The 14775-nt window shown below is 43.0% G+C and overlaps 1 protein-coding gene across 3 annotated transcripts in view; it reads left to right on the top strand.

The window, feature by feature from the left end:
- Positions 1–14775, top strand: part of GRB10 (growth factor receptor bound protein 10) — a 141413-nt gene that overhangs the window by 101822 nt on the left and 24816 nt on the right. For all 3 annotated transcript variants that reach the window (XM_030444135.1, XM_030444136.1, XM_030444134.1), the window contains exon 6: positions 13518–13674. In XM_030444135.1, coding sequence (XP_030299995.1) covers positions 13518–13674 — 157 coding nt within the window. The remainder of the gene's footprint in view (positions 1–13517; positions 13675–14775) is intronic.

The following is a 14775-nucleotide window of genomic DNA, read 5'->3' as shown; positions in this document are numbered from 1 at the left end:
GAATGCTTTAAGGTCTCATGACTGTTATGTGTTGTCTATAATACACAAAAACGGAGTCAACCCCTTTGTCATTGCCTTTCTGAATCCTGGAAGTCGTTGATTTCTCCATGATCAGCTGCAGTAGTAAGGCCACTGTTAAAAGATTTCCCATTTAATACCACGTAGAACTGGTTTCTGGGGAGTGTCTGCTGTCTTAAAGAAAAGGTTTGCCCAATATTTATTCCTCTGGGGATCTTTTTCATATTCATTTGCCTACACTAAACAAAGAAACTAGGCATCTGAGCTATTTGAATAGAAATGTTTTTCTAATACAACTAATTATTTTAAATGTTTAATGGGAGCTTTGTGAAAATTGTTGCATAAACTTTTTAATTAGAGAGAATGCTCTTTGCATTTATGCAAGATGTTTAATTAAGTGGACAACACAAAATATAGACATTTGGAAATTATCTCAGATTACCCAATTTTAGAGGGATGCCTACAGGGAGGAGAAAGTTTTGCTTCTTATCATCTTAAAATATAAGATGGCTTAATTGGAATCTGACTGTGCCTTGATAGCCTCAGAGCAGCAGTGACTTCCATGCAAAATAATCTGAAGCAGATGCTGAATCAAGAAGCAGCATTTTCTTTTGTGCAAGCTTTGGCATCAAATCTCTAGCATTATGTTATCTAGTTCTATATCAAGAAGCATTTTTTTTTATTGTGACATTGATTTCAGCACACTACTACTACCACCTCATATTTGGATTTACAGAGTTCAGCCTTTGACAAATGGACTTTTAGACACTTAAAGTAAGCTTTAAACTAACATGGCATGGCTGGAAAAATACTGATGAAAAATCATAAGACAGGACCCATTTAGGGTTCCTAAACCATGATAAAACATCACCGGATTTTTGTATGGTTTTAGTTAGTATTGTAAGGTTTATGTAATTCTACACTATTTGGGTAAGATATAAGCTAGAGAAAGCCTCATGAAGTTCAACAAGGGCAAGTGCCGAGTCCTGCACGTGGGGAGGAACAACCCCAAGTGCCAGGACATGCTGGGGGCCACCCAGCTGGAAAGCAGCTTGGCAGGAAGAGACATGGGGGGTTGAACATGAGCCAGCAATGTGCCCTTGCCATAAAGAAGACCAATGACATCCTGGACTTCCATAAGCCCTGTCAGCCAGCTGGGTAAGGTGATCCCTTCTCCTTTGTTCAGCACTGTTGAGGCCACAGCTCTTCAGCTCTGGGTCCAGTTCTGGGCTCTGCAGTACAAGAGAGACATGGACATGCTGGAGAGTGTCCAGCAAAGGGCCAGAGAAATAATAAAAGCACTGGAGAATCTCTCATAAAAGGAGAGGCTGAGAGAACTTGAACTGTTTACCCTGGAGAAGATTCAGGGCCATCTTATGAATGCGTAGTACATGAAAGGAGGAGGGTGGAAAGAAGGTGGTGCTAGGCTCTTCTCAGTGGTGCCCAGAGACACCACAAGATGCAACCTGCACAAACTGATACACAGGAGGTTCCCTCCAAACATCAGGTAACACTGCTTTAACTGTGGAGGTGACTGAGCACTGGCACAGGTTGCCCAGAGAAATCTCCATCCTTTGATATACTCCAAAGTTGTCTGAGTGTTGTCCCTGATGTAGGTGGGGCAACGGGGATGGACCAGATTCCAAAGGTCATTTCCACCCTCAAACCTTCTGTGATCCTGTGATACTTTAGAGGAATGATGATTCTGAAATATTCTCTGTGTTGTGTCTTTAATATTAAAGTTTGGAATAATGAGGATGAAGCTCACTGTTAATTCATTTTGAATTGCTGAGTTTCTAAGAAGAGCAATCTTTTCACTGTCCTAGTGTGTGCCACCATTATTAATGTAACCCACTTGAAAAATCTTGTAAAAAAACCTGTCAAAATTTACTGGATGGGGGTTTCCTATCTTGCATGCTTGAATCTTAATTGATTCCCAATGGTTGTGCAATTAAGCAATGGCAATCAAAGTATATCTAAATATTTGTTCTGTTTCAGACATCAGCAAAAATAGAGGGAAGGCAGTCATATGGCTTATAAATACTGAGAACCTGGACCAGAGCACTTTAGGAGATGATCTGTTCTCATGGGAAATCCTTAGCCTTGGAAGCACAAAAAATCAAATCAATTAAATGCTTTTTCAACTAATCATAAGGGGTAGTACAGCTTCAGAACAAAAGATTGCCAGGAAACAGCAAAAGTTGGCAGGAAAGATGATGGAAAACCTTTAAGAGCTGTGAAATGGGTTTTGTATGATTCAGTGAAGCTTTGCACTGAAATCTTTTTGGTAAGTGTCAGTGGAATACTGATAGTGAGGTACCCAGGAAGGTGAAAGCCTGCTCTAGGAGTATGGTGGGAGTTGCTACGGGGGGAGGGTGCATTGCTGTCAAGGTAAGATGAGCTGCTTTCAAACAGGTACCTGTGTTGGTCAGCAGTAGAAAGCAATGCTTACAAATCTGTAGTGTGACCTGCAATGGGAGATGCAAAGAGCTGACATCTTCAGGGGTAGGTTAAGAAGAGGAATTGCAATAGCAGAAGGATGGAGTTGTGTGTGATGCTTCAGTTTAGGCTTCTGGAAACAGTGTAGGGAACACAAGAAAGGAGAGGCTGTCCCTGTTGAGAGAGCAACATGGCCACAGGTCCTTTAAAGCAACTTGTGTGCTCAGTATTTTATTTTTTGTAGCTTTAGCTTTATTTGTTTTAGCTTTTAAAAAGTTGGAATGAAGGCTGCAGTCTTCCAGCTGAACAATACCAGCTATAATGAGCTAACTGCTATGCATTTGGGCTGCTGCTGTTCCAGGAATTGGTGCTTGGAAACCTCAGGACACCTGGATGATAAAGGAGAGGTTCCAGAGGACATTGTTGTGAGTAAGATTGTATAGAGGACCATTCTTGCCTTTGTTTCTCAGCTTTTCTTAAAAGCTGTCAGAATCCTTTCCATTCCTAGGAAGCTGTGTTCAGATACTAAGCTCTCTGTTTCTATAATGTCATGTATTGCTTGTTCGGCATCTTTTTAATTAGTGACATTTTATTTAGTCCAAATTAAATATGCCAGATGTACCCGATTTAGTGGCTAACAATGATGAGTGAGGGGAGGGAGGACTAACATTATATAGCCGTCTGTTCTCAGGGAAGTTGTCTTTTTTTTTTTTTTTTTTTTTTTAATTCTAGTTCCACGTTGGAGTGGTAACCATGGCAGCAGGGAATTTGTCCCTGTAAGCTAAGCAAAGGGTTGGGTTGTGTGGGGATTTTTTGTGTTTGTTTTTTTGTTTGTGGTGCCCCTACCAGGAGGAAAGGGATATGCAAAAAGGTCTGGAACAACCTCTGAACAGAGAACTGAAGAGTAGAGAAGTCAGAGGCATTTGCTGTGGATTAAAACTTATGCACTGGTCCTGCTGTAGCATGCATGGATGGATGGGTGCAGCAGTGAAGGAGAGCATGTGAAAAATTTCTTGGTAACTTGGATCTCTATAATAGGTGTTGTCATGCAGGGTGCTTAAATACTGTATGCTAATAAATCTCTTATATGGCTGTGTTTGGGTTTTCTCCAAGATTTATCTCACTTTTTCCAACAAAAATGTGTAATTCTTAGCAGGTTGGAAGGGAGTGAGATTTGCACGGGGCTAGCTGCATCCAAGAGAGAATAGCTTAGTCATGATGACATAACCCCAGATTTTGCATCAGCCTGAGAAACTTTTACTATCTCAGTCTTGAACTGGGGAACAATCATGGTATTTCTCCAATGTCTAAATTTTTCCCAAAATTAAACAGCAGAGTAGTTTTATGAAGCAGTTTCCCCTTAAAGCAATTTCTGAAAAAGGGAATGATATGTGCACTGAGGATAGGAGCCCTCTTCTCCCCCTGCCATGACTTTCCCTAGGCTAAGATCTGCAGGGGGTTAATTCTGGCCACACAATTGATGCTTACACAGTTGCACAGAAATACTCTCCCGATGTGAGCAGCTCTGCTAAAAGCATTTATTGTGTGTGTGTGTCACAAACTGACCCATAAAACATCCTGAACGTTGCAGGCAGCAACAATTAGCTGATACTCTCTGCTTGAAGTCCCCAGCTTCCAGAGCCTGTAGCTTGGGAGACGGGAAGTTAAGCAATATTGCTGAATACTGTACAGCAAAGAGGCAGCTGACAGTGGCTGGGCATTAGGGATGCTTTGCCAGCCTGCTGTAGTTAAGCCTGTCACCCACTCGTTACAAAGCACCCCTCTCTCATTGTCAGAGCAGGATGAACTCAGCCCTGTTGGGAAAACCTATTGTGAGTTGCGACTGATGACTGTCGGAGTGCAGGAAATTTATATTTCCAAGGTGTGCTTGAGCTTTTGAGATTTTCAGCATATGGAGGCTGTTAGGCTGTGAATTTCCTAGGGTTTTTATACTTCAGGTTCCCATCGTTAAATGGTCGTCATTCCTTGAGTGCCTGGAGGTTATAGCCAATCTTTGTTAGTCTTCTTCTGTGTTTTTCCTTTTTCTTTTAATTTTTTTTTCCCCATTAGTTTCCTTTTTTCACTGCCCTAAGTTGCTCTGATCTTCATATTTCACAACTTGGTTGGTTGTAGTCCTATATAGTATCTCCATGTGATATACCATACTTGATTTTTTCTGGTCAAGCTTATGTATATTGAGTTTTTCTTTAAACGTTTCTTTTTTTATTTTTTTTTCCCAGTTTTGAGCTTCCTGCTCTCTCCTGGCAGCTTTTGTGTAACTGCCTGGTCTGGGATGTCAGATTTGGTGGGAATAAAGGGACTCTTGTAAAGACAGATAATTGATTTTTTCAATTATTTTTTTTCAATCTAGTGCACCTCTGTATATATTGTGAAAACTCCTTTTATCCTGCTGTTACCAGTTCCGGCAAGACTTTTGAGATCTAGGAGCTGGGGCTTTAGCTATGCACTTTGTTTTTAATAATGTTTTACATTTATTTTAGCTGTCAGAGCTGCTAAGAAAACCTTAGGAACGATGCACTTGCAAGCACCAGCAAGTCAAACTCATACATCCTTAAATCCTTGGCTTTTTCACTCCATGTGTTTATTTTGGGGGGAGCAGGAAGGAAGAAATGGGAGTGGGAAGAGGGTAAATCTTTGTCTTCCTCTGTACTGCATTGTAAGTTTGTAATTTCCATGCATCTCTGCATATTATTCCTGCTTAGATTCCTTGGCTACCAGACTAGGTAAATTGGATTGCAGTTGTTAAAGACAAATTTTGTAAATACAGGTCCTTAAAAAAATACATTTATTTTGTCATGTCTGGACATTCCAAATACAGCTTTTGGCATTGTCCCTGATTGCTGGGCTCTTGTCATGTTTTGTTTTTTTTTAAATTTCTGGTATTTTACCAACCACAGTCAAAATCCCAAGGTTCCATTGTATCAGGTGTGAGACAGTCACTGCCCCAAGGGTTTTCCCATGCATTAAGAACGTACATATTTTCAGATACTAATCCTCACTGTCCAAAGACATCTTCAAAAGTGGTCTCTGATCCCAATGTGGCTGGACCAGTGTATGGAAATGGAGGGCTGAAACCAAGCCTGGCTGTATATGCAACCCTTAATGGTGTTGCTCTTTTCTGCTCTACAACCTCACTGCTCCTTTGCCCTCAGAAAAACGTGCAAGGGAAGGGCAATTTTGAGAATTACCCATGTAAAAGTCATTCTTGGACAACAGTAAATTCAAGTGAGAAGCCAGTTGTATGTTGCCAGACCCCATGCTGAAATGGCTTTTGGTGGCCTGGGCACTCAGAGAGCAAGTGCCTCAGCTCCAGTTGTCCCAGAGTCCTACTGGGAAAGGAGGAGCCATCCAAGCCTTTGGGACCTGTACCATTTTTCTAAGTCCTGTGGGAAGCTGCTCCCTGGAGCCTCGTTGTGCTGTCTGCCAAGCTTCAAATTAATGTGGTTCTTGTGGTTGAAAGCCTGTGCAGCAAGGAAAATGTGGTAATAATTCCTTTTCTACAGAGCAATTTGTAATGGCAAAACAATTTAAAGTACTCTGTAAATAGCTTGGTTAGTTAAGAATTTTAATCAAGAGATTATTATGTTTTTTCTTTGTATTACCCTTTCATGGGCTGTTACTGACTTAAATTGTGTTTGCAAGAACTTTTCTACTAAACCTTTATCTTGGAGCAAATTCAGACAATAAATAATGCATTCTGTAAGCACAGATGAGGAAGATTGCAAACTGTCTAGGGATAGATTGCACAATAAAATATACGAAAGATAAAGGTTAATGCCAGCAACATCACTTAATGTCTTTCATTACATAATCAAAGGAGTGTAACAGTGCCTGTAACTATCTCTTTTTTCCCCATACATAAAGGATCTCAAAACTAGAAAGGATTTTTGCATGAAAAGCAATTGCTGTTGGGAGGAGCTGTGTGGAGAGAAGGGAGCTAATTTACAGACATATAATTAAAACTAATAGGAAATGCTGGGTGGAGGAGGATGCAGGCGACAAAGAAAATGCAATCTGTCAATGCTGTGACCACAGGAAGAGTCTGGACACTCAGATTTCTCGACTGGGTGACCGGGCTGTTGCTGGGCTGCCTTCCCACTGGTGCTGGGTGGGTATTCTGTCAAAGCCAATCCAAACTACTTTCCAGGCTTTCTGTCTACCAGCATCCTACAGATACCCAGAAGCTTCATCAAAACTCAGAAAGGCCTATTGTTACTCTTCAAAGGATTGAAAATTAGTCTCTCTCCTTTCTTTTCCTAAAGATAAGAGGCAAACAAGTAATCAAGTGGGAAGACGAGACAATATCATGCAGGTCAATGGTTTATCAGGACATTTGAGCATTAAACCGAAGTGGGAAAGGGTGAGACAACTTTTGAGGATACTGTCACAAAATGAGTGTGTTGTCTGTATGTAGGTATGTGTCACTTAAAACTGCATTCTGCTATTTATTTGTAAAATATGGAAATTACAGGGTAGCAACTTACGGTTTCCAGACCTTCAGCCTCTAAGTATATGTGCACACATCGGAATAGAATCTTTCATGCAGGCAGTGGTTTTGTCTTAAAAACATGCTCTGTACATTCTTTTCTTAAAAGTACATCACATAGTTCACAGCTTTGTATGTAAAACAGCTGAGATTTTTGAAGAAGCTTTGTTGCAGTTTCTGTACAAGCCTAAACCTACACAGAGGGCATTAGTATTTCAATTTTTTATACAGTAGATAGTGAATATAGACTTAATCTGGTGTCTCAATAACAAATAGCTATTTTCACATGTATTTTGAATAAGGGGAAGTAAAGCTTTGGCTTGTTTTTACAATATTTGGTTTTAAATTTTAATAGTACCCCAAATGCGCTCTTATATGTTCCTGTAAACGTGCCTTGTGTATATGCAACATCACACACTTTGCTTATTTTTTTTTTAAGCTCAAATGTCAACAATTGCAGTGTGTAATTATGCCAATAGTGCAGAGAGACATGTTTGCTTGATTAGTCACAGCATCTGAATTCAGCCAATATAGCTTACGGCATCCAGTTGAAGCCCAGAGTCAGGAGCCTAGATTTCCTCTGCAGCTAGCAGAGAGACACAAATGCCTTTACCATGTGTTTTAGATCTTAAGTTACCCCATCTCTCTCCCTTAGCTTCAGAAGGAATTTAACTCTCTAAAATTACCTGGACTGATCGTGGGCCTTGGCGTTACTACTAACCCTCCAAATATAGATGCTGACTTGAACCTGGCGCTGATTCTGCGCTGCCCTTCTCTGCCTTCACTGCTGTGATTCCCAAAACTTGTCTCACTGGTACAACCCTCAAAGAGTTCATGCCTTTAGTATTGAAGTTTGATGACCACTGAACATGTGATTATGCTGGGATTTCCCTTCAAGTGAAGTCATTCCTCTGACTCTCAGAAATCGGTGTAAAATTCAATAGCCCAGCAAAGAGGAACAGAATCAAGGTTTTTTAACGTTGCCAGTTTAAGTCCCCTTTTTATTTTTTAATTAGGATGGCTGTTCTGAATGTGAAAGCCAAAGGCTAAGATCTTGATCTTACAATGGTTTTTCTCCACTGTTGTTCATAAGCTTTTAAATGTGTACCTAAATATAGTATATGCCAGAGGAGAGAGTTAATGTTGCTATGAGAACCTTAACCTTAGCATTTCCTAGGTTTTTTTATGTTTATATGCAGGGGAGAAAAGCAATGATCAAATAACTCTCAGTTGTTTTTCTAAGGAAGCACTGATACCTTGTGCATAAGTGAGACTATCTGCAATGTATTGCTGCTGCTGTTCATCTCAAGGGCTTTTTTTGCTGCACAAGCTGTGCAACAGAGGAGGCAAAAAGAGCCATGGGATTGACCTATATATTTATTTCATCACAGCACTTGAAATTCTTGTGTCCTATAAAGCTGCCTTAGTGCTGCTGGCAAGTAAGGGGTACCTGGCTGGTGCTTGCCTGTCAGGTGTTCACAGAGCATGCTTAGAGACTTTTCCTTATCAAAGATTTGCAACTTCAGGAAGCAAAACCTTTCTTTTTTTGTTACCTATTCAGCTAGGCAAATAGCAGTTCAAGAGTAATGTGCATGCAGAGCTTGAGTCTTCAGCAGCTTTGAGATGACTGACCCTAATTGAAAGCTTTCTCATTCCTCCAGTGACTGCTTTTGTGAAACCATGAGCTTTGAGTACAGAAAGCTTTTGCAAAAAATGATCTCATTAAAACAGTTCCAGTGAAAACAGTGAGTACCTGTCTGGTACACAGGTGCCTTCTGCAATAAATTGCTCCGTGTGCACAAAGATACATGCATTTCAGTTAAGTTTTCTTTCGATTTACCTCACTGGTGGTATGGTTCTCATGTCTGAACAGTCTTGAGGAGTGAAATCAGGGAATGAAAGTCCAAACTTGCTGGACTGATTTTCAGTTTGTACAGCTCATGGTAATGACTTTTCAGTGTACCATAATGGCTTTCTGCAATGTCTCTGATCTTCATCTCTTATAAAGGGAAACTCTTGAAGTGCTAGTGTACTGAAACCTTTTATTATTAGATTTCAGTCAGAGGGCCTTTTGGTAACTCATATTTAGTTTGGAGTCGTAATCCAGGATAACAAAGGTTAGTTTGCACTGATATAAATTACACCATGATTATGTTCAGAGTTTAGAATGCAAATGTGCATTTGTTTGATGCTGAACATTTTCAGCATAGCATCATTTAAAAGCATGATTTTTAAAAATAATAATTGTATCTATTTGTAGGTTTTCTCTTGAAGAAAAAGAAAAAAACCCAGCATGTTGTGACATGACTGGATTATTTTTTTTGTCCTCATTGCTAATAATGTTTGCAATACTTCATGCACACAAAATACAGCAGTGAGGCTGAGGAACTAAGGCTGGAAGATGAAACAGCCATGATGGTACTCAATATATGTGACCCATTATGTGAAACCACTGAAGTGATGAATATTAATGTTCTTTTTAATTTTTAAGTCTTTCTGTCTTTTGATATAGAAAAAAAAAAGAAAACAAAAAAAAAGCTTAGAGGAAGAATTCTTCGCAGAACAATGGTGCAGTCTGTTATCTGCTCCTTTGCACTGTAAAGCACTGAATGTTCAGCCAATATAGTGCTCTGTTTGGCTTAGCATTCTTAACCTTAATTTTGAATAGAAGGTGCCTTGTGCTGCTGACGTAATTAGGGCCTTTTGTAAATCACTGTTGCAGGCAGTCTGCTGTTGCATTTCACTGCATTTCTTGGAGGGATGCAGGGCAAAAGTGTCAGGCTAACTTCCTGAACCTCTCTTCAGGCTAAGTGGTTTCATTATTGGAGTATTTTATTCAGAATGAATTCTGCTTCATTTTTCTTTGTAGATTATAAGCTCTAAATCAGTTCTGCAAGTGAGACAGTGTTCCTGCTGGAAGGATGGGGAGCCCTTAACGTTCTAAAGTAGGAGGTGTTTCCTTAAAAAAAGAAGAGAAAAAAAAAAAGGAAATGTGAGAGAGTTGGATTTGACCGATTGACTTCAAATTAAATCTTCTGTCTGTTACAGGAATATTCTTGTCTGCATCTTCTGTCACTGAAACTGTCAGAAAGTTTGAGCTAAAGCTTTGTTGTTGAGCTGGGTTCATGTTTGTCATTACATGCCAATACTGCAGCATTGTGTGGGGCCATAAAATCCCCTTACCTTTCACATAAGCCTCTTAGGGACCATTGCGCTCTTGCCTTTCCTGGGGAACGGCATTCTGTCTCACCTCTGCCTCTCTCCTGTCCTCTAGGGCAGGGTTCAGCTCAGGCCATCACATACCTTCCTGGTGCAGTCTTCTATATCCATGATGTCAGTGGTGATACACGGCTTTGTGCTGTCCTTGATAGCAAACAGCACTATTAATAGTCAGTGAGGTTAATTTGCTCATTACTGCGTGTACGCTGTCCACCCGCTGCATGCCAGCCCCTGCTTTAAAGGCATAGTTTAACATATACACACATACACCATAGCTGACCAGCCCTGTGTAGGAACATGCCCACATTTGTAAGGCAGCCCCCACAGCCACAGGAATAGTGAGATGCTGCCTGTGGGGCCTGGCTGGCAGGAGGAGGGAATGTGGCATTACAGGTGAGTGGCACACTGAGTGTCAGCTGATGTGTGCCCTGTACCTGCCTTGTGGTGCTGGTGGGAAAGGCTCAAACCCTGGGTGAGGAGGGAGAGAGCAGGACACGTGCCTGTGACCCCTTTGCTTCATACTGAGGGTGCAGGGCATGAATAAGCATAAAAACCAGCTGCAGCTTCCTTCCAGTGGCCAGACTCCATTAAGTGAGAAGTGTGTTGGTGGTGGGTTGGTAGGGATCTCTCTTTTTCATCTGCAAGGACTTGGGAGGCACCCTCGTCAGAACAGCTTTCCCTGTCTTCTGGGATTTGGCTGCGACAAGGATCAGATGCAGCCTGCCCTATGGTGCTGCCTTCTTCCCGGCAAAAATGCAGAGAAGGAAAAGGGGTAGTTCTGTGCTACAGGTGTGGCAAAAGGGATGATTCCGCTAGCGGATGCCTGGTGTAAGCTCCCGGGCAAAGGCTGAGGCAAGAGAGCGCAGGGCTGTGCTTCCCGGTGACTAATGAATGAATGAATGATGTCACTAGCTTGGTTCCTGAGGCAGGAAATCAGTCTATCCGAAATAGTTTCGTTTCAGCACAGAAAGTGGAGTTAGTTGCACAGACTGAGCCGAAAGTAGAGAATTCTTTTCAGCACCACTTTTTCGCTTGTGTCATTCCTTTCCAATCTGTTGCCATAAAAAGTAGGGAAAAAAACCCAAAACCTCTTCAAGTGGGTATTATTAGTCCCTTCCCATTCGCTAGTAAGCCCAAAACAAATACAAGAACAATTTCGGTGTTGTTGAGTACTAGCTTTTCGGTGTGCTTGTGTGTAGGGGGAGGGAAGGCGAGAGCTGTGGCCCCCCACCCCCCTGCCCCGCACAGACCCCAGCGCTGCGGTGTCTGCGGGGTGTCTGGGGCGCTCGGTCTCCCCGTCCCTCCGCTCCCCGGGCTCCCTGCCTCGGCTTTGAGCGCCGACAGAATGCGCTGCTGTGCTGTAAAATGGGTGTTAATTCCAGAAAATAGACTCTTAGGACAACCCCTCCCCCCCCGCCTTCCGTCTCCAACCAATTTCTGTGCCTGTGAGGATGCTTCTGACTTGGTGAAGTGTTGTCAGGAGCGGGAGTGCAGCTGTAACATTGTACAGCATGAATACCGTCCCCAGAGCTACAGCAACCGGGATTCCCCTCTCTCCCTCTTCTCTCTCCTCCTGAGCCTACTTCTGAAAGAGCTGGCTCATCCCTGCTGTCAGATGAAGCCGTTTCCTGAACGCGCGGGTTTGAGTCACTTGGGCTGGATGAGGCTTTAACTCCTCCCTCACTGGGCTTGAATTTGTCCGTAGCCGGCGGAGCAGGGGGGAGGGAGGAAGGGAGGGAGGGGGCGGTGGCCGCCGCCGGCACGCAGCACTGCCGCCGCCCCCTCACCCCGGTCTTGGGCCCGCAAGCGGAGCCGGGTTTGGGACCGGCTCGGCTCGGCTCAGCCCGGGCCGGCCCGGCGGGGAGCGGCGGGAGGAGAAGTTCAAGTGCTTAAGTTGCAGGCAGATGACATCAGGCGCTGCCAGGCCGGGCTACGGGCAGCTCCCGAGCCTCCGACCGAGGGGGTTCGGCTTCCCCCCAGCCTCAACTCCCGGGGCTGCCGAGTGGGGGGGGTTCTGAAATGTCCCTGGGTGGTCATAAAAACATATTTCCTTTGTAATTCTTTTTTCTTTCTTTTTTCTTCTCCCCCCCCTCCCCCCCCCCCCCCGTTTTTTTTTTTTTTTTGGGTGGGGTGGGTGGGGGGGGGGGGAATAATTTGGAAGTCTGATAGTGTGTGGGAAATGATTACATCAGTCGGAGGGAGGGCTAGGATTGGTCTACACAGTGTGGTTTGATTCACTACCGCAAAGATTGCGTGTAACCCTTTGAGTGGAGCTCGGGCAGAGTTGTTTCCCTCCCCAGAAACAGTGCCCATAGCAGGGGCTACGTGACAGGTACGGTGCCGGCACCCCGGGCGCCCTGCCATAGGCTTCAAAGGGTCGGCGGAGGCAGAGAGCAAACTCTCTCTCAAGAGGCAATCTGTTTAAAATGCCATCTTGTTCTTCCGACTGCTGCCTTTTACGTGCCGTTGAGGTAAGATTTTTCCATATCAAATTACCCTCCAGGTTTTTGTTAGATTCGCCCTCTCCTGCTAGGATGCGGAGCGTTTTGAACGCGGAGTTGATTTAAATCTCGGACGTGCACGTTCGCCCCGGAGAAATAATTTTGCGGCAAGTGTCTCTCGCTTGAGGAGAACAATGCAAAGAGCAAAGCATCTGTATAATTCAGGAGGTGGGGAGAAGGTTCCTGACTTGTTCTCTCATCTCCATTAATATTTAGGATGTGCAGCGTATGCGCATTCAGTTTTGAACTACTTTCAGGCTGGGATCAAAAGAGAAGTAGGGGCAGGGAGAGAAATGTGTGGACTGTGCTGGCTAATTGATCCGCCGGCAAACTGCAAGTGGGACTTCCCCCAGCGACACAGTCAAAAGTTAGTGGGGAACAAGAGAGCCATTTTTAATCTTCGGGGTCTTGGCCTTCTCCTCTGTTCATGTTTGGAGGCCTCTGACAGGATCGAAAAGAAAATTGTGTGTGTTTGACTGGATGTTATTTCTCCTACCCACTGTTGCCAAAGTACTCTCTTGATAACTGTTTCACGTTTGCTTACCTTAACACAGCTTTATACCGAACCTGCTCTCTCACTTTTTTCTAGGTATGTGGTCATATTAACCCTGCTGAATCTTTGTTTAGTGCAGGGCAGTGTTGGGGAGGGGGGAGGGGAATTAGGGCAAAGGGGCATCCGGAGAAAGTGTTATAAAGTGAATCATCCATGTCATCTGTCCTGGCTGCCAAGGTGCTTGGAACCCTCACACCAACAGGATGCTTTTCTATGGGTAGCTGTGTGGTTTGCCTATGTTCAGAGCTGTTGATCTGTAAGTGTACCCTTTATGTTGCAGGATGTAAAAGTCTTTAGTGAAGATGGAACAAGCAAAGTGGTCGAGATTCTAGCAGACATGACAGCCAGGGACCTCTGTCAGCTGCTCGTTTACAAAAGTCATTGTGTGGATGATAACAGCTGGACTCTAGTGGAGCATCACCCTCACCTAGGATTAGGTAGGGAATGGTCAAAGGGGTGGCATGGTTACCTGGGAACATAAAATATATGTAATTCATATTTATGTACTTCCAGACAAAACGTTTTCTTTCCACTGCTTTTATTTGTACAACTAGCTGAAGTCACATATGTGCTTTTTGTGTATTACAATTTGATGTATTAAGCATTTAAGCCACTTGAAGTCCTTCTCTTATTTCCCACCCTGCTGTTGGGGTTTTTTTTATTGTGAAAAAGAAACACAATTGTCTGATCTTCATGCCAGCGCTCTGTTGCTACCTTGCTGTGTCTGAAGCTATTGCAAATAACCAGCTTAGGCAAATTAAGCTTGATCCTTATAGAGTACCGGTCCTGTGAAACAGCTCAGCTCATCACCAGCTGGAAGACCTGGGAGAACAGAGTCAGCCTTACATACCTACAGTAATGCTTATGAAAGCTAGACATGCTGAGGTGGGGGAGGGGGTCAGATAAACTTGACTTAAGGCAGGGAAAAAATGGTGGCACCACCCACAAATCCACTGGCAATTGCTGGACCAGCAGTGGCATCTGCTCTCCAGGCAGCAGCTCCTCCACCTGATTGAAATTAAGGTGTCATGGTTACAGTTTCAAGAAGGCAGCAAGAGGAAGAACAGTGGGAAATTAAATATCACCATGAATTGGCTTAATTACAGTACCTGAAAGGATCTCAGTGTTATTCAGTCTTGCTTTTCATGTTATTTTGTGGCAGATTAGTTGCAGGGTTCTGCTGTGCAGCTTGCAACTGCATATTGCTCAGATACGCTATCTATAATTCCATGTGGTATACAATAATGCTGTAGAAAGTAGCATTTGGAGTATTAGTCAATATACTTCACAGGGAATTTTTTCTAGAAAATAGAGGAAGACAAATCACAAGCTGCAATCACCCGCACTGAAATTGTGAATGCTGTCTGTAGCTAACATATTTTTTACGTCTGAAAACGTAGTGCAGAACCCTTACAAATAAATAAAGGAAACAATTTGCTAGAGATGTAAAAACCAATGCTGTTAAACACAGATAAATTCTCTGCTCCACAGAATAGCACTTTAAAAAAAAAATCACAGAATATCCTGATTATTTAATG

Source organism: Calypte anna, chromosome 2, assembly GCF_003957555.1.
Source record: "Calypte anna isolate BGI_N300 chromosome 2, bCalAnn1_v1.p, whole genome shotgun sequence".
In the NCBI taxonomy this organism is placed as follows: Eukaryota; Metazoa; Chordata; class Aves; order Apodiformes; family Trochilidae; genus Calypte; species Calypte anna.
The sequence above is the reverse complement of the archived record's forward strand: the minus strand, read 5'-3'. Positions and strand labels throughout refer to the sequence as shown.